Source organism: Lepidochelys kempii, chromosome 1, assembly GCF_965140265.1.
Source record: "Lepidochelys kempii isolate rLepKem1 chromosome 1, rLepKem1.hap2, whole genome shotgun sequence".
NCBI classification, from domain to species: Eukaryota; Metazoa; Chordata; order Testudines; family Cheloniidae; genus Lepidochelys; species Lepidochelys kempii.
In genome coordinates, this window is record NC_133256.1 from 308,373,722 (window position 1) to 308,397,112 (window position 23,391).

At 44.6% G+C, this 23,391-nt stretch overlaps 1 protein-coding gene across 2 annotated transcripts in view; it reads right to left on the reverse strand.

The window, feature by feature from the left end:
* The window catches only part of AASS (aminoadipate-semialdehyde synthase), a 51,133-nt gene extending 35,262 nt beyond the window's left edge, over positions 1–15,871 (reverse strand). Inside the window, exons 1-6 of one of the 2 annotated variants that reach the window (XM_073328205.1) lie at positions 15,733–15,871; positions 12,649–12,869; positions 6,976–7,152; positions 4,164–4,248; positions 3,375–3,442; positions 3,128–3,274 (exon numbers count right to left, since the gene is read on the reverse strand). In XM_073328205.1, the coding sequence (XP_073184306.1) occupies positions 3,128–3,274; positions 3,375–3,442; positions 4,164–4,248; positions 6,976–7,152; positions 12,649–12,861 (690 nt within the window). In that variant the 5' untranslated portion in view covers positions 12,862–12,869; positions 15,733–15,871. The remainder of the gene's footprint in view (positions 1–3,127; positions 3,275–3,374; positions 3,443–4,163; positions 4,249–6,975; positions 7,153–12,648; positions 12,870–15,732) is intronic. The other variant, XM_073328204.1, reaches the window with a different exon arrangement.
* Between the last annotated feature and the right edge of the window lie 7,520 nt (positions 15,872–23,391).

A 23,391-nucleotide genomic window follows, 5' to 3' on the forward strand; every position in this document is an offset into this window, starting at 1 on the left:
TGGCCCTGCCTCAGAAACACCCTGGGGCCCTGCCCCTCTGAGCCAGGCACACCAGGTGTGGGGCAGGCAGGCTCACCCAGGCAGGATCCAAGTGTGGAGGGGCTCAGTGGGGGGGGGGGGAATCCAGGTGCGGGGCGAGAGGATTCTGTGTGGGACAATCTGGATACAGACAGCTCAGTGGAGGGGGAGGTCTAGGTATGGGGGGGATCTGGATGCACAGAGGCTTGTTGCAGGGGTTCCAGGTGCAATGGGACTCTGCAGGGGCTTCCAGGTGAAAGTGGTTGGGACTCAGCAGAGGGGTTTGGGTACAGCTCATTGGGGGATCAGTGGCCTGGGGGCTCAGGGTGGTGGGGCTCGTCAGGGTAGGGGTTTGAGTGCAGAGAGCTCAGTGGTGGGGGGGGTCTGGGTGCAGGGGTGGAAGTCTGCAGGCAGGGTGTCTGAGTGCAGGGGGCTCCAGATGCAGGGGATGGGGTTCAATGGGATGGAATTCAGGGGGGTTATCGGTGTATGGGGTGAGGCTCGGCAGAGGTATCTGGGTCTGGGAGGTCTGGATGCATGGGGGTTGGGCAGATGGGGGAGCAGCTCCTCATACAGTGACCCCTTCCCCCGCAGCTGAGGGGGCAGGAAGCAGGGAAGGATGCTGAGCTTCCTGCAGCTGGGGGAGGTTTCTAGGGGTGGGTCTGACACAGCCCCAGCCACTCCTTGCAGGGGAAGAGGAAGTCCCATCCTTTTCTGCCTCCAGCCCAGATGATCCCAGCTCAGGGTAGGAGACACTGGCTGGGGTATCCCCAGCCCTGCGGTGATTGACCTCTCCGCTGGCTGCTCCAGGTGCCTAAAACAACGTACCTACGCAGCTAGGGAGCAGTGCATGACTGCTCTTGCAGCTTCCCTTTGCTTCCGTCAGAAAAGCAAAGAAATCTGTGGGGGACATGAATTCTGTGCATGCACAGTGGCGCAGAATTCCCCTAGGAGTATCTAACCAGCAGAGGATTCTCTTCTGAGCAGGAATATCCACAGCTCCCAGACAATGATTGGGGGGATGGGGGGGCACAGGAGATTGCATCTAGGTTCAGCTGGGAAGAGGTGCAGGTATCAAAGCCTTTCCAGATTGGGGTTGGAGTAGATAAAATCATAGGCAAATTGTAGAAGAAAAGAAAGAAGAAGAATGTATGCAGCTGGGAAGGGCCTGTGCTAGGTTAGTAAACCAGGGGAGTAGCAGGTGACTGGGAAAGTCTGCTCTGGGTACACAAATGTTGTCAGCATCTAATCCTCTTCTGGACCCTCCTCTTTTTCCTGAATGGCAGCAGCTATTCTTTTGACACTTCTTCCTATGGCAGGTGGTGTTAGAGGGCTTAGTCCTTCACCCTCCCACTTCTCTGGTTCTTTTCGCGTGAACAGAGGGCAACAATACCCAAAGTCCGAAGGTGCTTCAATGCTTATTGGGGTAAACTTCCAGCAAGCTTAAATCCAAGTTTCTTTTTCCCTATTTTTGAATCCCAAATTACTTCCGGTTTGCCCCTAATTTATATAATAATATTCTCAGCTATACCTTAACCAATCATTTTACTGAAATTTACCTAACCAATCCTAACATATTGTAACATGATTAGCTAACCAATTATATCCCACCACCTTAATTAGTTTACACCCAGCAAAATTAATTATACAGCAGACAGAAACAATTACAGAACCAGAGACCATGCAAACAAACAACAGCAAAATGGGAACTATAATGACAAAACAATACAGAAGTGAGGATTTCACAACTACATCTATAAAGACATAAGGGTTTTCCAACTAGGTTTCCCAACTATGCATCCGATGAAGCGAGCTGTAGCTCATGAAAGCTTATACTCAAATAAATTTGTTAGTCTCTAAGATACCACAAGTACTCCTTTTCTTTCTGCAAATACAGACCAACATGGCTGCTACTCTGAAACCAACTACGTCTATTGATAAGGGAGTTCTGACCAAACAGAAATCTATCAAACTAAATTTCCTTTTACATCTTCTAGGCTCTTCCCTTTCTCTGGAGGTGATAGGTCAGATCACCTTTCTAACAGCCCCAGATTGCCTTATTTCAATATGACTGGTTTGAAATGTGCAAGGACACGACCGAACGCTTTCCAGCTTATGGCTGCTCCCACTGCTTAGTCAAAGGCCCTAGCTTAGGAACAGGGCCTCAGACTGTCGCTGTGAGCGAAGGCCCTCACACAGGCAGACACTGATTTTGATTCTCTCTTTTATACCCTTATAACTAGCTAAAATGATAAACATACCTAAATTCTTAAATTATAGGCCTTTACAGACAGGCCTGAATATCTATATCCTAACAGGTGGGACAACCGATATTCTCCTTTGGCTCTTCTTCTGTTTCATGGAGGATGGCCTGCAGGATTATGCTGTCTCTGAGGCTTGGTTGACCCCAGAAAGGAGTTTCACTGCTGATTCTGAGCTGACATTTCACTTTAGCACATGCTCATTAGCTTCTCCTAACAGACCATCAACCAGGTTCCACATCAGTTGCTCACTGCAGCCAACAGCAGGCTAGTAGTCTCTTGCCTAAGGATGTATGTTAAATGGGTGCGTGAATGTAATGGAGGCTGCACTCTGCCACCACCCAGCCCCAAAAGGCAAAGAGCTTCTGTGAATGCCTGCATCTCAGGAGTAGTGGAGAGCGTAACCCATCCATTGGATCAACCATCCATCCTTTAGGTAGAGTAACATCAAGTCTTACACCACATAAATAATGTGTAAGTCTAACCTTCTTTGAAGAATAATACATACAGACCGATAAAGCAAACAGAAGTTCTCCCACATAGTCATCCTTAACCATTCTATAGCATTTAAGGGGGTGAGGAGCAGCTGTCCTTGACAGTGCAGCCTAGTTTATATGATTCATGACTAGTAACCAGTATCATAGCTCTTCTACAAGCACAAGTCTAGGGTAACTGGGAATTCATATCATACCATGGCAAAAAGCCTAGAAGCAAGAGTAGTGCACAAATTAAATCTATCATGAAATTGCATACAGTGAGTCTGATGCGTACAAGATTCAGAAATAGGACTTAGGTAAAAAGATACATCAAAAACGAGTATTACATTGGTGGGAGGGAAGGCATCTTACCTTAGAAACGTTACCAGTGCCTGTAAACACAAATGTTAAGGGTCCAATCGACTTTGGCATCAAACCCAGAGAGATTTCATAGCCAGCATCCCGCACTGCCTGCACAGCCTGGCTGCTGTTCCTGTAGTTATGAGCCATACCAATGTGCTGAAACCAGACACAAAGGGTTCTTATCAATGTGTTTGTCCAGAGCCCATGATATTTCTTTTTACTAAAATGTTCAAGTGATATTATGTAAAAATCCTACCATGAAAGGAGTGTGATGTCCCAGGGCAAGAAATCGTAATCCCATTCCATGTAAAATATTGATCATTCCTATTTCAGAATTACACAGTTAATATAATTAAGAATGGACATATAGGATCTACAGTGACTGATACCCAAGATCTTCCTGGACTCAAGATAAAACAGGTTCAGTAGCAGACTTGGATCTCAGTCCTCCATTTGGCATCCCTCAAACATGCCAATATATTTTCTCTTTTTGGTGGGGAGGGGAAAGGAGAGAACAACCATGTGGGGAGGGGGAGGAAAAAAAGCCCACACTGCTAAATTCCACTGAAGAGTAGTGAGCTTTTTGGAGGTACAGTGGAAAAACAATAAATACTTTAATACAAAGCTATCAGGACCATGTCACAAAAAAAAGAGGGCTGATTAGCACGTGTGTTGTACTTCACCACACACTTTGGCTCACAGGGAGGGTGACAGACATTTCTTTCTAGAGCACATATTCTGTTGGCCTAAGGTCACTGATTCTCCTTCCAGTGAGGTGGAGTATCTACTCTCCTGGCAAGAGAAATACTGCTTCTGTATAGATAGGTGGGACTTAATATGAAGTAAAATAATGGAGTTAGGGAGAATCCTCAGGACGCTGACTATACTGTGTGCCGGGAATTAGGAACAGACTAGAAAGAGATTCTCAGGAGCTGCACAGCAGCTACAGAAAGCACCACAGGCCTGGACTCTCAGGAAGTTAATGTAAACTGAAAAGGTGAAGCATTATTAGTCCTAGGCCTACTTATTGTATAGTGCACTATACCTGCTACACCAGCCCACTGTCCGAAAGCTACCACTCGTATTCCTCTGTGATCAACCATTTTCTCATAGTCAATCAATCGAATTTCCTGAAAATACATAAAAAGTTGCTTTTATGTTTTCACTAAAAGTTTGATTTTAAACAGCAAAATCAAGGATATAACTGCTTCTCTGGGAACTACTTTTATATGCACCTTCTGCCATGTTTTGTGCATGAAACACACACATGCACAGGACTGAGTTTTCAACTGTAGGAAAAAAAAAAAAGTGTTTTTTAAGAACATGTTGATTTTTGGCTTGCTTGGTTTATAACCAGAGTCTCCATAACACTTTTAAGTTAAGAAATAAAAATGTTAGTACAGCAATCAGCAGATCACTGAAACGAAACATGACCATCTTCGAGGAACCCAGAGGGGCAGATCTTCATCTGGTATAAATCAGCAGCTCAGGAACAGAGCTACACTGACTGACACCAGATGAGGATCTGACCCAGACGTCATAACCCACAAACAGCAGCATCCTGACCAAATGGCAGGGTGATTCAGTCCTAATTGGATATTTGCCGCCTCACAAATAAGACACTCATTGTCAATCTCAGAAGTGAGACAAGAGTAAATGTTACATCTGATTCCAGTATCCATGCACCCTCTCCCCAAAAAAGTTGGAAGATCAAGGTTGTGGCTTGTTGGGAGACACTTGCACTTTTATTGCCCATGCTCTTTGCAGACAGATGACCTCTGTTCTCGGGGACAACTAGTTGCTCAAATCAATGTACTGAACAAACAGAGGATGAAATCCTGGTCCCAGTGAAATAAGTGGCAAAACTTCCATGAGGCCAGGATTTTACCCAATGTTATGAAACATGCAAAGAGCCAAATTTTGCAATTCCTAATCAGGCAGAATTAGCTTCTTTGGGATAGTCAGTCACATGAGGACTGCACACCAGACCCTTTAGACTGGATATCAATATCATGTTTTGAAGTACAGTTACACGGACTTCAATCTTTTTTCTCCTCACAATTTACTCTGGCAAGAAAGGTCAGAATCAGAGCCATATTCTTTAACCGTGAGAATATCTCTTAGGAAAGCATATACAGCACTTAAGCAGCTTTTCAAAGTGTATTATAGCCAAGACTATCAGTTTCAAGTTGAGCGCTTTGCATCATATAAACAACAAGTAAAGAGGGATAATTAAGTCCCTGACTGAGGCCAGGAATGGCAATTTCAGCCTAAAATGAATGTTTAAAGCCCAGTTATAAATATCAAAATATACTCCTGAGGGAATTCTGCATCACTACATGCATGCAGAATTCATGTCCCCTGCAGATTTCTTTGCTTCCCCTCAGAAAAATGACTTTCTGACAGGGAAGCAAAGGGAAGCTGCACGAGCAATCACTCACCCCGTCCCCAGCAGTGCAGGCGCATTGTTTCGGGTGCCCAGAGCAGCTGGCAGAGAGGTAAACAACTGCATAACTGGGGTGGGGAAAGAAAGAAATGCTGAGGATGCCCCGACTACTGGCTCATACCCTGTGCTGGGCTCAGCTGCTAGTCCCAGCTAGGCTGGGGGCCGGGACTACTTCTTCCCCTGGAAGGACGGGCCAGGGCCAGAAACCTCCCCCAGCTGCAGGAAGCTCTGCGCGCAAACGCACACAGCTTCTCATCCCCATCGTTCCTCAGCCACAGGGGGAGGGGTCACTGTTTGAGAAGCTGCTCCCCCATCTGCCCAACCCCAAGCATCTGGACCCCGCCATACCTAGACCCGCCTGCACCAAAAGCCCCAAACCCATAACCTCCCCCGCTGAGCCCCAACCCCCGCGTCTGGACTCCCACCCCTCAGACCACCCCCCACTGAACTCTCCATACTCAAACCTCCACCCTGACAAGCCACAACCCAGAGCCCCAACCAGTTGCATCTGGACCCCCACACCTACAAAGCCCCACCCCCCCAGCACCCAACCCCCATGCTAAGCCCCACACATCCAGACCCACCCCCCCGCTGAGCCCCAACCACCTTTGCCTGAAGCCCTCTGAAAAGTCCCATGCCCCTGAAGCCCACAACAAGCCCCTCTTCATCCAGAACCACCTGCACTTGGACCCCCCACTGAGCCACCTGCACCCAGATTGCCCCACACAGATCCCTCTCACCCCACACCTGGATCCTCCACACTAAGCCCTCCACACTTGGATCCTGCCGGTCTGAGCCTGCCTGCCGGCACCTCCTGCACCTGGCATGGGGGACAGGGCACCAGAGGGTTTCTGGGGCAGGCCCAGCCCTTGTGCTGTGTCAGGGTCAAGTGCAGTCTCATTGCCAGGTCCACGTCCTGGGACTGGGGCTGCAGGGTGATCTCCCACTTCTGTGCAGCCAGTGGCCTGTGCTCCGCACTGCCATGCTAAAGCCTCCACATTTATTTATTTATTGACCAATAAAATTTGTAGAATTTTTAAATATTGTGTGCAAAATTTTTATTTCCCTCAGGAATAAAAATAGAAGCCTACAATATAAATGCTGCGATGCAGCAATGTGTTCTAACCCATAGCTAAGGGATGTGCTGTAGATACCCTATAGCTGGTGTTTGGATATACAATACCCTCTTGACTACTTCCATATTGTAGCTTAAGAGAATCAATATAAACAGCTTAAAAAATTAAATGCATCTCTTAAAACAACAACTGCGGAGAGTACAGACTTTCTATTAGTGTATCATAAAAAGCAAGCTCAAATATCTATGAATACTTACGTCCATTGCACTTCTATGTTTAATCCTGTTTATTACCTTGTGGTAACGGTCACTGATCTTTCTTACTAAAATATTTACCTGTCTTAGAATTTCATCCAGTAGAGACATGTTTGCCTCTTGGGCTTTAATAGTGTGAGAGAAGAATGCATAGTTCTTTTTGGGAATTAATTTATCCTCTGGAGGTCTCTTCACTCCCGCAATTAGAGATGCCTCAGAAATATCTTCCTGAATAATGCCACCTGCTTTTATATATTCCTGTAAACAGAGCATTAAGAAACACTTTCATTCTTCAACAGTAATGCAGAAAAAACAAAGGAGGTCTTAAAAGAACTTATGAAGCAGAAAGATACAGAAACAAGTCAAGGCCTGTTACTAAACAAGCTTATTTAAGAGTGAAGAGCTTGGATTTCTATTAGGGCTGTCAAGAGAGTAAAATTAATTGCGATTAATCATGCTGTTAAACAATAGAATACCATTTATTTAAATATTTTGGATGCTTTCTACATTTTCAAATATATTTATTTCAATTACAACAGAATATAAAATGTACAGTGCTCACTTTATATTTTTATTATAAATATTTGCACTGTAAAAACCAAAAGAAAATCGTATTTCAAATTCACCTAGTACAATTACTGTAGTGCAATCTCGATCATGAAAGTTGAATTTACAAATGTAGAATTATGTACAAAAAGAACCTAACATTCAAAAACAAAACAATGTAAAACTTTAGCGCCTACAAGTCCACTCAGTCCTACTTCTTGTTCAGCCAATCACAGACTAACAAGTTTGCTTACATTTGCGGGAGGAGATAATGCTGCCCACTTCTTGTTTATAATGTTACCTGAAGTGAGATAGGCATTTGTATGGCATTGTTTTTATATGATGAACAGGATTTTCAGTAATCCTCATTATATTTGACTTGGCTGCCTGGGTGGGAGCTCAAGGTTCAGTTGCTTTAAGGGAACTGTATTTTTGGCTTCTGGGTAACCAGTAAGGTATTGTAGAAGCAGTTTTGTTGCTGGGTCTGTGAATCTAAATATTAGAATAACCAGTTTGGGGGACTGTCTTCCCCATTCTTTGCAGTTTGCCCTAATTGAGCAATCTCAGTGTGCCCCCCCCTTAGATCCCAGTCACACTACATTATTTCATTGGGATTGCATAGGATTGTCCCTGGGGGCAGAATTCAGACCATCTTATTACTAATAATAAATAGACTGTGGAGGTTTTCATTCCTTCAAAAGTGGGTAAAACATCACAATCCCCATTGTAAGATGGAGAAACTAAGACACAGAAATTGGGTTGTTTGTCCACAGTCATACAGTGGGTTACAGAAGCTAGGGCTTCTGCTCCCATCTCTGTGCCTTATCATGCTGCTTCCACTGAAGTTGATGGCAAGACTTCTGTCATCAACTTCAGTGGAAGCAGCATGATAACCATACAGCTAAGGATAGCCTAGAATTCCTCCTTACCTGTAAAGGGTTAAGAAGCTCAAATAACCTGGTTGACACCTGATCAAAAGGACCAATGAGGAATGAAGATACTTTCAAATCTTGGGGTGGGGGGAGAGAAGGCTTTGTTTTGTGTGTTCTCTTGGGAAGCAGAGAAACATCAGGTCAGAAAATGCATTCTCCTATAAACCATCCTAGAAGTCTCTCATATTACAAAAATTGAGAGTAAAAGCCAGGCGAGGCATGTTACATTATCTTTTGTTCTGCTGGTGAATTTTTCCTTTACTGGAGGGACGTTTATTCCTGTTTTCTGTAACTTTGAAACTAAGCCTAGTGGAAGTTCTGCTGTGTTTTTGAATCTTTTGTTACCCTATAAAGTTTTCCATCCTGATTTTACAGAGGTGATTTTAAACCCCCCCCCCTTTTTTTTTTTTAATTAAAATCCTTCTTTTCTCCATTGTCCTAAGACCCAGGGGTTTGGTTCTGTGATCACTCTGTAACCAGTTGGTTAGGATATTATTCTCAAGCCTCCACAGGAAAGGGGGTGCAAGGGCTTGGGGGGATATTTTGGGGGAACTAGGAACTCCCAGTGATCCTTTCCCTGATTCTTTAATAAATCACTTGGTGGTGGCAGCATACCGACTCAGGGCAAAGAACTTGTGCCTTGGGGAAGTTTTAACCTAAGCTGGTAGAAATAAGCTTAGGGGGATCTTTCATGTGGGTCCCCACATCTGTATCCTAGAGTTCACAGTGGGGAGGGAACCTTGACAACTCCCATTGACTTCAAGTGACAGTGGGACCAGGCTGAACATTAGCATAACAAAAATCAATAGATTTACACAAAGTAAGTTATCTTTGGTGTAAATGTGGTTGTTACTTAAAACATCTGGTTAGAGTACAAATCCTTAAAGACTGGACAGTAGGTTGTCTTTTGGTTTTTTCGCCTCAAATATATTCCTCCCACTCTCAGACCCTGACTTGATAAGTAAAAAGGGTATATCTCACAACTGCGTTAGCTTAACACAAATGCCTCATTAAGAGTCAGGCTAGCGTGACTACAATACAGCCAGCTAGCAAGGCTTCAAACATGGTGGCCTGCAACTTAACAGGGCTTTGCAATCATTTCAATATAACTCAGATGAATTAGTCGGATCGGGTGCCGGAGGGGGTTGGGAGGGGCACACCTTTTCTGTCACAGCTACACACAGCATCAGCGGAAATATTCTGCCTGAATTCAGGCAGCAAGGAAAAAAAGAAGACAAAAACACAGTTATATGGGACATCATGAATTACATAAAACCCCAAAGGTTTCAGAGTAGCAGCCATGTTAGTCTGTATTGGCAAAAAGAAAAGGAGTACTTGTGGCACCTTAGAGACTAACCAATTTATTTGAGCATAAGCTTTTGTGAGCTACAGCTCACTTCATCAGATGCATAAAGTGGAAAATACAGTGAGGAGATTTATATACACACAGATCATGCAAAAATGGGTGTTTACCATACACATTGTAAGGAGAGTGATCACTCAAGATGAGTTGTTACCAGCAGGAGAGTGGGGTGAGGGGAGAGAACAAGGAGTTAACAAGAACATCTGAGGAACAGTTGAGGGGGGGAGGAATAAACAAGGAGAAATAGTTTTACTTTGTATAATGACTCAACCACTCCCAGTCTCTATTCAAGCCTAAGTTACTTGTATCCAATTTGCAAATTAATTCCAATTCAGCAGTCTCTCATTGAAGTCTGTTTTCGAAGTTTTTTTGTTGAAGAATGGTCACTTTTAGATCAGAAATCAAGTGACCAGAGAGATTGAAGTCTTCTCCGACTGGTTTATGAATGTTATAATTCTTGACATCTGATTTGTGTCCATTTATTCTTTTACGTAGAGATTGTCCAGTTTGACCAATGTACATGGCAGAGGGGCATTGCTGGCACATGATGGCATAGATCACATTGGTAGATGTGCAGGTGAACGAGCCTCTGATAATGTGGCTGATGTGATTAGGCCCTATGATGGTGTCCCCTGAATAGATATGTGGGCACAGTTGGCAACGGGCTTTGTTGTAAGGATAGGTTCCTGGGTTAGTGGTTCTGTGGTGTGTGGTTGCTGGTGACTATTTGCTTCAGGTTGGGGGGCTGTCTGTAAGCAAGGACTGGCCTGCCTCCCAAGATCTGTGAGAGTGATGGGTCGTCCTTCAGGATAGGTAGTAGATCCTTGATCATGCGTTGGAGAGGTATTAGTTGGGGGCTGAAGGTGATGGCTAGTGGCGTTCTGTTATTTTCTTTGTTGGGCCTGTCCTGTAGTAGGTAACTTCTGGGAACTCTTCTGGCTCTGTCAATCTGTTTCTTCACTTCCGCAGGTGGGTATTGTAGTTGTAGGAATGCTTGATAGAGATCTTGTGTTGGTCTCTGTCTGAGGGCTTGGAGAAAATGCAGTTGTATCATAGAGCTTGACCGTAGACAATGGATTGTGTGGTGTGGTCTGGGTGAAAGCTGGAGGCATGAAGGTAGGAACAGCGGTCAGTAGGTTTCCGGTATAGGGTGGTGTTTATGTGACCATCGTTTATCAGCACTGTAGTGTCCAGGAAGTGGATCTCTTGTGTGGACTGGACCAGGCTGAGGTTGATGGTGGGATAGAAATTGTTGAAATCATAGTGGAATTCCTCAAGAGCTTCTTTTCCATGGGTCCAGATGATGAAGATGTCATCAATATAGCGCAAGTAGAGTAGGGGCGTTAGGGGACAAGAGCTGAGTAAGCGTTGTTCTAAGTCAGCCATAAAAATGTTGGCATACTGTGGGACCATGCGGGTACCCATAGCAGTGCCGCTGATTTGAAGGTATACATTGTCCCCAAATGTGAAATAGTTATGGGTGAGGACAAAACCACAAAGCTCACCCACCAGGTTTGCCGTGACATTATCAGGGATACTGTTCCTGACAACTTGTAGTCAATCTTTTTGTGGAATGTTGGTGTAGAGGGCTTCTACATCCATAGTGGCCAGGATGGTGTTTTCAGGAAGATCACCGATGGATTGTAGTTTCCTCAGGAAGTCAGTGGTGTCTTGAAGATAGCTGGGAGTGCTGGTAGCGTAGGGCCTGAGGAGGGAGTCTACATAGCCAGACAATCCTGCTGTCAGGGTGCCAATGCCTGAGATGATGGGGCGCCCAGGATTTCCAGGTTTATGGATCTTGGGTAGCAGATAGAATACCCCAGTTCCGGGTTCCAGGGATGTGTCTGTGCGGATTTGTTCTTGTGCTTTTTCAGGGAGTTTCTTGAGCAAATGCTGTAGTTTCTTTTGGTAACCCTCAGTGGGATCAGAGGGTAATGGCCCGCATGGCCCCACAGTATGCCAACATTTATGCCATCATGTGCCAGCAATGCCCCTCTGCCATGTACATTGGTCAAACTGGACAGTCTCTACGTAAAAAAATAAATGGACACAAATCAGATGTCAAGATTTATAATATTCATAAACCAGTCGGAGAAGACTTCAATCTTTCTGGTCACTCGATTTCTGATCTAAAAGTGACTATTCTTCAACAAAAAAACTTCGAAAACAGACTCAACAAGAGACTGCTGAATTGGAATTAATTTGCAAATTGGATACAATTAACTTAGGCTTGAATAGAGACTGGGAGTGGTTGAGTCATTATACAAAGTAAAACTATTTCCCCTTGTTTATTCCTCCCCCCCCCCCCTCAACTGTTCCTCAGAGGTTCTTGTTAACTCCTGGAAATGTGCTGGAAATGGCCCACCCTGATTATCACTTCAAAAGGTTTTCTCTCCCCCCACCGCACTCTCCTGCTGGTAATAGCTCATCTTAAGTGATCACTCTCCTTACAATGTGTATGGTAAACACCCATTTTTGCATGATCTCTGTGTATGCATCCACTTTATGCATCCGATGAAGTAAGCTGTAGCTCACAAAAGCTTATGCTCAAATAAATTGGTTAGTCTCTAAGGTGCCACAAGTACTCCTTTTCTTTTTATAAAACCCCAAAGTTCCTATGCAAAGAACTATTGAGAATTTAGACAAGAGAAGGCAGTGCGGCTGAGGGAGGGCAGGACAGACCTAAAAACAAAGAACTATGAATAGGCATCAATATTGGGATACTTACAGATCTAGCCAATGATTCCCATTGCTTTTGTCAGTGGGAAAGAATGACCCCCTTTTGTAATAAATAACGAAGTAGATAATAACATATGTTCACTATTATTTACATCCTTTAATGCTGTAGTACCATAATTAAGTAAACCAATGTTACATTTCGTTCTTCTAAATGGGAACCACAGCAGAACTTACCTTTTCATGGATGGCTCTCCGGTTTGATGGCTGTACTAAGACTTTGTATCCCAAATTTGTTAGCTCCTTAACATGCTTTGGTGCTAGAGGTGCTCTTCTTTCCCAAGCACTAACGTCTTCCCTCCTGATTGCCAGTACAGGTTTATGATGGTGACGGCACTTTAAAAGGTGGACCCCACACTTACCAGTTGGATTTCTGAATGCTCGTAGCATAATAAAACCTGATGGCAGCAAAGACAAAGTAGTTAAATGATACCAGGCTTGTAAAGGTGCTTAGAAACCACTTTGTTTGTACAAGAAGTTCACGTCTCTTTAAAAATCTGTTGTAAAACATACTCAACTAATCACTACAATGATCGTAACACCAGCAATAATTATCACAATTTTCTGATTAACAATACTAATATTCCCAGATTTCCTGTGCAAGAGAAATCTGAATTTACTTTCATTACCAAACATAAGCTCTCTAATGTAAACCACAGCTGAAATAGTAAGAGAACATTACAAAGTCTCATTTTCTCTTTGCTTTGGCTAGGTTACTTCACAAAAATCAAACCACCAGTATCGGTGTATCAAAAGGTTTTTACTCATGTGCAAGGTATATTTTTTTAATTCTAGTTATTGTACTTGTGATCAGTGCTGGAGGCTTAAGCAAAAATGCCAGTTAGACTGAGTCACCAGTATAAATATGCAAGAGCCAAAAATGTATCAGCCCCCCACCTTATAAATATCTTCCTTATCACTTGGCATAGTGATAAAAAAAGAGATTAACTCATAAAAAAGCAATAAAGTACAGTTAAGAGTTCTACATGATCAATGACAAATGCCCTTGGGCCGTTTCTTTAAAGGTACTTACAGAAGCATGCCTAGGCACCCAATCCCTATTTAAATTTAAATCACTGTGAGCTAGGTGCCTACGCACTTTTGAAAACCCCACGAAGGTCCAGATCCTCAAAACGTACTTAGATGCCTGAATACCTTTGAGGATCTGGTCTAGATGCCTATCTGTATTTAAACATCTTTGAAAATCTAGCTCTTAGACCCCGGTTTTGCAAAGACCTATGCACATATCTAACTAAGCATACAAAGGCCCTTTAAACTCAGTGGGACTGCTCATGGACTTCAAGTTAGGAGTGTCTGTAAATCCGATGAAGTGAGCTGTAGCTCACGAAGGCTTATGCTCAAATAAATTTGTTAGTCTCTAAGGTGCCACAAGTACTTCTTTTCTTTTTGTGGATACAGACTAACATGGCTGCTACTCTGAACCCTGTAAATCTTTGCAAGATCAGAGCAATAGCAAGAAATAAATAGTGAGCATCCTACAGTATCAGAGAAAGCTACTTCGAAATGCAATGTGTAATGATCTTTTAGTTCTCACTTACATTCTTCCATAGCACCTTCCTATGAGCAGAATGCCAGCAAGCACACCATCCTTCCTGCTGAAGGCCCACTTGTACAAAAAACTAACTGGCTGATTATGGGTCACATGGGGATAAGGGATGGGTCACATGGGGATAGGGATAGGGACAGAAGAGTTAGCATGCAAAAATCTTCTTTCCCATTTGTACAGTGCTTTGTATTTTTGACATTTGGTCTATTAAAGGGACACTGTCACCTTAAATTTGGCCTGAAAACAAGATTTTATAAAACCTCAGACCAAAAGAAAACAGTGTGGAAACTTTCTGAGTTCCAATAAAAATAGGTGCTTGTAAACAAACATTCCCAGAAGCCTTTGAAACTCAAACACTATTAAAGTCTTAGAGCAAAACTGACCTCATTGATTTTCACTGGCCTTACTGAAAGAAGTACAAGACATACGAAGATTGGCAAGATGGGTTTTAAAAAAATTCTTACTTTTAATAATCTTAGCTGCATTAATTATGTTAAAGATAGTACATTTACAACATATTTTTAAATTGACAGCAATTTTTAAGGCATACTGAATATGTGGCTTTTCTTCTAATGGTAGTTTTAGTGCCACAAACTGATGAAGTTGGTATGAGTTTTAAATTTTTTTAAATGATTATTCAAAGCATTTAGTTTTGAAATTAAACAATCCCATGTATCAATACCTGCCTGAAACCTACTGCCAATTTCTGTTTTTCCAGCTGCATCTTTAACAACTAGTTAAAAAACTTAAGAATTCTGCCAGGTACCCAATGCAAAGTGAAGATATAGAAAAATATTTTCCCCCAATCTCCTTCAGTTATACTTATCTTAATTATTACTTGAAGCAATTGCAGATAGATGGGTTTTATATTTCCCCCCGCCCCCGAGGATTTTTTAAAACAATGGTGACTTTCAGATTCACGTACACCTTTGCCAGAGGTCACGAATAGTTCTTTCCTAACAGACATATGATGTGTCCGATGAAGTGAGCTGTAGCTCACGAAAGCTTATTCTCAAATAAATTGGTTAGTCTCTAAGGTGCCGCAAGTCCTCCTTTTCTTTTTGCGAATACAGACTAACAGGGCTGCTACTCTGAAACCAGACATATGATGTGATCCAAACTTGTTTCCCCCATGTTAGAACAGGGCGGCAGGTAACTCCTGATCTAGAGATGCAGCTAAAAGGAGCATTTAATCTCCTTCACAGCTTTCTCTCTGATGCATTGCTCCCTGACAGTCTAAATTACTGGCCAGAAAAGACCTCACGAGCTGGAAAATCCAGGCTCGCTGCAGGGATCACCACCAGGGACGAACGTGGCTACTTTGTTGCCAGAAACGAAGATGCAAACTTGTCCTCGAGAATCCAGCTGTACCGAGGAGCGGGGAGGGAGGGAGCTGAAAGCCAGGCCGTTCTGCCCGACCCACCACGGCGGGACGGCACCGCCTGGGCTCGGAGGCAGAGAGGGACATCCCCGAGGGGGGCGGAATCACTGGGAGCGACTCCCACAGCCCAGCCCGCTGTCCCGCACTGACCCGGGCCGCAGCGGCCTCCAAGGTCCAGCCCAGACCCAGCAGCAGGCACAGCTCCACGCGCGGCCTGGAGGCCCCCCACGGAAACCTCCGCCGCCTGCTGCTACAGCAGGACCCCACTGCAGGAGACGCAGAGCCCAGCCCACGCGCGAAGCGCGGCACCCACCTGGCAGCGGAGCGGGGGTTTACACGGGAGAAGGGAGCCGCCGGCTCTGGGATTGCGCAAAGGAAGGCAGGGGCTGCCCAGCGAGGCTACGTACAGAATGTAGGGGAAAGAAGGGATGCAGCCCCCCGCCGGCAGCCAATCGCGTGTGACCTTCGGGGTACAACCTTCCCTTTCCGCCAATCGCAAAAGGTCCCCAGGCGTGACGTTATTGGTGACGTCTCGTCTCTCCGCCACACACACCCCCCGAACTCGCCTCTCGTGTGTGCTCCTGCTTTGGCTGGGGCGGGGGAGATTTCCCGGAATGTTCTGCTGCGGGGCCCTGGCTCTCCAAGGGGACTTGCACAAGGTCACGGGAACGCTCCCAGATACGGACAATCAATGGGCTCGCAGGGATCCTACTGGCCACGCCGACTGCACACCCCGCAATGCTGCCGGGATCTGCCATACATGACAGTCCGGGGGATGGCGGAGAGAGCGGAGCTCCCCTTCCCCGAAATGACTCAGAGGCGTCTGGAATACGAGAGTCACTGGGACAGGGAAAACACCGTGTGGATCTGGGAGACTAGAAACGCATTAATAAAATGGGTGTCAACATTGTATTTTTAACATAAATTGTACGGTAATGGGGGATGGGCATTGGCAAGGCAGATAGGACATGGAAGGATCAACATATCTCTGCCTCTGAAAAGCATCCCAGCCCTTCCCCAGCTGACAAAATCCTTGTGTATCCCCCTCCTCCTCAATGACAAGTAACTCAGAGCTCTTTAATTTCCCCTTTTCTCCACCCACTAAAATAAGGAATGGCAGTACAGTATCTTTGCTCTCTACACAACGTTAGTAATAAAACAAAATCCTTAAGTTACACAGTTGGATGCCAAATAACAGTGTTTAACTATATACAAATACATAGGCCTACCTAAGGTGTAATTTTTTAACAGTGACAGAAAGTAACCATTAGAACAATTTATGAACAATTTCCCGAGAATTGTGGTGCATTTTCCATCAGTGACAATTTTTAATTCAAGATTGGAATTTTTTTTCTTAAAGATCTGCCTTAGGAATTATTTTGCAGAAGTTCTAGGGCCCGTGTTACACAGGAAGTAGGACTAGATGATCAGAACGGGTCCTTTCTGGCCACTGAATCTATGACTCTGTGAAGGTTTCTTCCCCACTCTGAACTTTAGGGTACAGATGTGGAGACCTGCATGAAAGACCCCCTAAGCTTATTTTTACCAGCTTAGGTTAAAAACTTCCCCAAGGTACAAACTTTGCCTTGTTCTTGAACCGTATGCTGCCACCACCAAGCGTTTTAAACAAAGAACAGGGAAAGAGCCCACTTGGAGATGTCTTTCCCCCAAATATTCCCCCAAGCCCTACACGCCCTTTTCTGGGGAAGGCTTGATAAGAATTCTCACCAATTTGTATAGGTGAACACAGACCCAAACCCTTGGATTTTAAGAACAATGAAAAATTAATTAGGTTTTTAAAAGAAGAATTTTAAAGAAAAAGTAAAAGAATCACCTTTGTAAAATTAGGATGGTAAATACCTCACAAGGTAATTAGATTTAAAACATAGAGATTCCCATTAGGCAAATCCTTAAGTTACAAAAAGACACAAAAACAGGAATATACATTCCATCCAGCACAGCTTATTTTACCAGCCATTAAACAAATGGAAATTTAACGCATTTTTAGCTTGATTACTTACTAACTTAACAGAAGTTGTAAGGCTGCATTTTTTATTTGTTTTCGGCAAAAGCATTATACAGACAGACAAACCCGTTGTTCACCCCCACTCCAGATTTGGAAGTATTTTGTTCCTTTATTGGTCATTTTGGGTTAGGTGCCAGAGAGGTTATTTTAGCTTCTTAACCCTTTACAGGTGAAAGGGTTTTGCCTTTGGCCAGGAGGGATTTTATAGCACTGTATACAGAAAGGTGGTTACCCTTCCCTTTATATTTATGACACGCCCCCCAAATCACAGATACGGTGAAACACTGGCTGTGATTTCTTTTTGGAGCTTTATAAACAGAGTTAATAAGACACATGCGCCTTTAAATATACTACTAACTGTATAAAGACTAACAATATTTTATACATTTTAAGGACGATTTTAACCAGTTGATTTTGGGAAACTTTTACGGGAGAGTGCATCAGCCACTCTCTTAAGGGCTCTAAATTTTACTCTGTAAGTTTCAGGTGTAACTTGAAATTGTTTTAAAACCAAATCTTTGAATTTATTGTAGTCAGAAGCCTCCTCAATAGGCATCTTATTGAATATGTCCAGAGCTCTTCCAGTCAATTTTGCAACCAATGTGGTCATCTTGTGAGCTTCAGGAATTTGATGGAGTGTGCAAAGGTGAGAAAATATTCAGCAATATCACTGGCTTCATCGGGGGGGAGGGATAGCTCAGTGGTTTGAGCATTGGCCTGCTAAACCCAGGGTTGTGAGTTCAGTCCTTGAGGGGGCCATTTAGGGATCTGGGGCAAAAATTGGGGATTGTTCCTGCTTTGAGCAGGGGGTTGGACTAGATGACCTCCTGAGGTCCCTTCCAACCCTGATATTCTATGATAATGTGGACATAGTCACTCCCATTTGTGGATTGTTGGAGAAGGATTGTTAGGGTTATTCAGTATATTCTGCTGAGCCTTTGCCTTCTCCATCTCCAGTGCATGCTTCCTCTCTTTTTCCTTCTCCTCCTTTTCTTTTTCCTTTGCCTCCATTTCTCTCCTGTGGGCAGTCTCCCTTTTTTTTTCTTTGGCCTCCATTTCTTTTTTTTTTTTTTGCCTCCATTTCCATCTGTCTGAGTTCTACCCGTCTTTCGTGTTTCTTTTGTTTTTCCTCTGCCTCAAATCTGGCTAATTCCAGCTTCTGTTGAACAGTGCAGTCTGTCATCCTAACCTCTTTTTTTTAACTAACTTTACATCCGAGAGTTAGAAACAAAACAAAACAAATCAAAAACTGGCTTGTAAAATGTTGCTGTGCTGTAACATGATACATTTTTCTCTGATAGCTGTTCTCAGCCTACAGAAAAATCCTTTTGTTATGCCTGCTGCTCTGTCCCCCAGGCAGAGAGACAGAATCTAGAGCTGCAATCACCTTTTACAAAAACTTTTAAAATCCTGCTGTGCTTCTGGTTTAAAATGATCTCTGGTTTAAAATGATCCCACCACTCTACCACCATGTCAAGGTTCCTTCTCCACTCTGAACTCTAGGGTACAGATGTGGGGACCTGCATGAAAGATCCCCTAAACTTATTTTTACCAGCTTAGGTTAAAAACTTCCCCAAGGTACAAACTTTGCCTTGTTCTTGAACCATATGCTGCCACCACCAAGCGTTTTAAACAAAGAACAGGGAAAGAGCCCACTTGGAGATGTCTTTCCCCAAAATATCCCCCCAAGCCCTACACTCCCTTTTCTGGGGAAGGCTTGATAAGAATTCTCACCAATTTGTACAGGTGAACACAGACCCAAACCTTGGATTTTAAGAACAATGAAAAATCAATCAGGTTTTTAAAAGAAGAATTTTAATTAAAGGAAAGGTAAATGAATCATCTCTGTAAAATTAGGATGGTAAATACCTCACAGGGTAATTAGATTTAAAACATAGAGATTCCCGTTAGGCAAATCCTTAAGTTACAAAAAGACACAAAAACAGGAATATACATTCCATCCAGCACAGCTTATTTTACCAGCCATTAAACAAAAGGAAATTTAACACATTTCTAGATAGGTTACTTACTAACTTAACAGGAGTTGTAAGGCTGCATTCCTGATCTGTTCCCGGCAAAAGCATCACACAGACAGACAAACCCTTTGTTCCCCCCCTCCAGATTTGAAAGTATCTTGTCCCGTCATTGGTCATTTTGGGTTAGGTGCCAGCGAGGTTATCTTAGCTTCTTAACCCTTTACAGGTGAAAGGGTTTTGCCTCTGGCCAGGAGGGATTTTATAGCACTGTATACAGGAAGTTGGTTATCCTTCCCTTTATATTTATGACAGACTCAATGGCAGAGGTGGGCAAACTACGGCCCGCGTGGCCCTTGAGCTGCCAGTTGAGGAGGCTAGCCCCCGGCCCCTCCCCTGTTGTCCCTCCTCCCCCGCAGCCTCAGCTCACCATGCCACCAGTGCTCTGGGCAGTGCGGCTGCCAGTCCTGGTGCTCTGAGTAGCATGGTAAGGGGGTGGGGAGCAGGGAGGCTGGATAAGGGGCAGAGAATCCAGGGGGGCAGTCAGGGGACAGGGAGCAGGAGGGGTTGGATAGGTGTGGGAGTCCTGGGGGGCCTGTCAGGGGGCAGGGGTGTGAATGGGGTCGGGGAAGTCAGGGAGCAGGGGGGTTTGGATGGGTAGGGAGTTCTGAGGGGGGCAGTCAGGGAGCAGGAAGGGGCAGATAGGGGGCGGGGGCCAGGCTGTTTGGGGAGGCACAGCCTTACCCACCTGGCCCTCCATACAGTTTCGGAAACCCGATGTGGCCCTCAGGCCAGAAAGTTTGCCCACCCCTGCTCTATAGGCTGGACTACACTGAAAACTTACATAAGCATAGTTACATTTCTGCAGGGTGTGAAAAATCTGAAGAGACGTAGCTATGGCAACCTAACCCCGGTGTAGACAACGCTAGGTCAACAGAAGAATTCTTCCATCAACCTAACTACCTCCTCTTGGGGAGATGGATTACCTATAGTGACGGGAGAACTACACTGAACCACTGCAGCCTTGTTACTGTAGCATTGTAAGGGTAGACATACACTATGAAAAACTAAGGCCTGGTCCACATTACACTTAGGTCAACATGAGGCAGCTTACGTTGAACTAATTGTGTCAGTGTCTACACTACAGTCTTGCTCCCACCAATTGAAATACCCTACTACACCGATATAATAACTCCATCTCCACAAGAGGTAGAGGGCTTATGTCAGTATAGTTAGGGTGACACAGTATCTGCGTAGAAACTATGTTACTTACATTGGCTGTTGGTTGTCTTGTCAATTTTACAGCAGGAACTGTGAAATTGACAAGAAAACCAGGCAGCTAGATTTCAGCTGCCCCCCCCCCCCCCTCGCACCCCACTCTCCTGAAGAGCTTGGGCAGCTGGACACACCTCCGCCCCGCAGCCAGGACGAGAAGCCTTGGCAGCTGGTCCCTGCTCCCAGCTGGGAGCTGGGGTGAGAAGCCAGGGCCGCTTCCCACCCCCCACCCCCTGCTCCCAGCGTGGAGCCCTGAAATTGACAAGGCTGCCCCTCTCCTTGCAGGGAGGGAGAAGGGAGGAAGAAGGCAGGGCAGCCAGATCCTGCTTCCCTGGGGCAAGAAGCGCTGGGCGGCTTCCCCCTCCCACCAGGGAACAGGAAACTGAGGGGGAGGGCAACCTGACAGGAGCCCTAAGTATGACACTGCAGCTCTGGAAGGAGTCTGATGGCTACAATAACAAAAGGCAAGTGACAGGTTTCAGAGAAGCAGCCATGTTAGTCTGTATTCGCAAAAAGAAAAGGAGTACTTGTGACACCTTAGAGACTAACCAGTTTATTTGAGCATAAGCTTTCGTGAGCTACAGCTCACTTCATTGGATGCATCCGATGAAGTGAGCTGTAGCTCACAAAAGCTTATGCTCAAATAAATTGGTTAGTCTCTAAGGTGCCAAAAGGCAAGTGAGGCCACTAGAGGGCTCCCAAACTAGTTACAAGCATACTATACAATTCCTATTACACTACTAGAGTGGATTAAACTCTGCCAGAGACCTATCATGCCATGGGCAACACACGGTTTTTATAGTGATTTAACTATTCAAGTTAGTTATATTTTATACTGATATAGTTAAAGTGGTTGAAACGCCTTGTGTGGACACAGACTGTTATAAAGGTGTGTTATGGGAATAAGCTATATTGGTATAAGGACCTTTATATTGACATAACTGCTTCCACACTAGTAATTTGTGCCGCTTTACCTATATTGGTTTCCAAACCAATATAGATAAAGCCATACAAAAACTGTGTGTAGACTAGCCCTTTACTTCATACAAGGCCCTGTTAAATGTACCCTTGTTAAAGGGAAAATAGCCCTCACTAACACAGCATATTGCAAACTATAGGACTTTATGTCTTAGTTATCACATACTGTTGTAATTTTTGAAGGATGTGGCTGGCTTTGATCATTTCCACTGATATTGTGGCCCAACTATATCAGAGCTCTAAGAGATAAACCTTCAGTTAGCAAGCAGTTATAGGTCAAGTATTTAGGTTACAAAGAGCAATCTCTCAGGCAAGTTGATTGGGGACTAAATTACATGATAAAGAGGCTGGGTGGTAATAAATTCATTGTGCAAATCTTTTTGACATGTCTAGGAAAGGATGACAGGAGAACTAGAGTTAGTGTTTTGTAAAAGTTTTGTTTTTGCAAATTGATCTCACTTATACCAATGCAACTCCATTGACTTTATACAAATGTAACTGGGATCAAAATCAGGCCCTATAGTGTAAGGGAATTCTGTTTTATTCTGTTTTTATCATCTTGCCCTTACATGGCCATCTTGTTTTTTTCAAATATTGTTGTTGGCCTCCATTTTGAGTCCCCTTCTGCATAAAGGATTTGGCGCCCTTTTCCCTGTAAGGCGGGAAAAGTGAAGGTCAGGTGGCCACATAATCTGCCTAGAGACAGTGGGTTATAAAAGGCTGGTTCACCCATCCCTCAGGGCTGTTCATCCTAGTGACAGACCCAGTGCCCAAGACAGACTGCTCTCCCCAGAGGTAGGCCTGTATCTGTGAGATTACCACCTAGTTCCCTACCTAGATCTATCTAGCTGCCTTTCCATTGCATGCCAGTATCGCATTGCTTGCACTCACCTGCTATTCCAGCTAAGTGACCAATTAACGTCTGCATTGCCGCTCACACGACAACGTGTCAAGAGCAGAAGACCTAAAGACCTGAAGACAGAAGACATCAGTTGCTTACCTGTGTGAAGACTCTCCTGTGTTCCTGTGTTTCCGGTCTCCTGTCCATCAGTGTCCAGGATTCCAGTTCGTCTCTTCCTCTGGTGTGCCGGTGTCTACTTCCCTGCGTGACATGTATTAACCCTTTTTATTGTTCGTATCCTACCCCAGGGTCGGCAGGTTTGTAGAAATTTTGGTGGTGCCCAGAACGCCCAGAGCCCGCCCCCCCAAAACTCCACCCCCACCTCCCTAAGGCTCTGGGAGGAAGTTTGGGTGGGGGGAGGAGGTCTGGGATGCAGGCCCTGGGCTGAAGCAGGGGATTAGGGAACAGTAGAGGTGCAGGGTGCAGGCTCTGGGAGGGTGTTTGGGTGCAGAAGGGGTGAGAGGTTGGGCTCTGGGAGGGAGTTTGAGTGGGGGGAGAGGGGTCTGGGGTGCAGACTCTGGGGTGGAGTTTGGGTGCTGGGTGCAGGCTCTGGGCTGGGGCAAGGGGTAGGGGTGCAGGAGGGGTGAGGGGTGCAAGCTTTGGGCTGATGATAGAGGTGGGATAAGAAGTATGCAACCTGAATCTTCTTAATTAGCCCATTCCTAGGCTAATATAATTTGGCGACCGCAGCAGGAACCCCTTTTTGTTTTAAATTGTAATTTATGTGTAATTATAATCTACTTGGCTCTGTCAACTAGCGGCCCACAGGCTGTGTGGGTGGGTCACTGTTCTGTGAGTGCCGGAGCAGTGCTGAGAGCC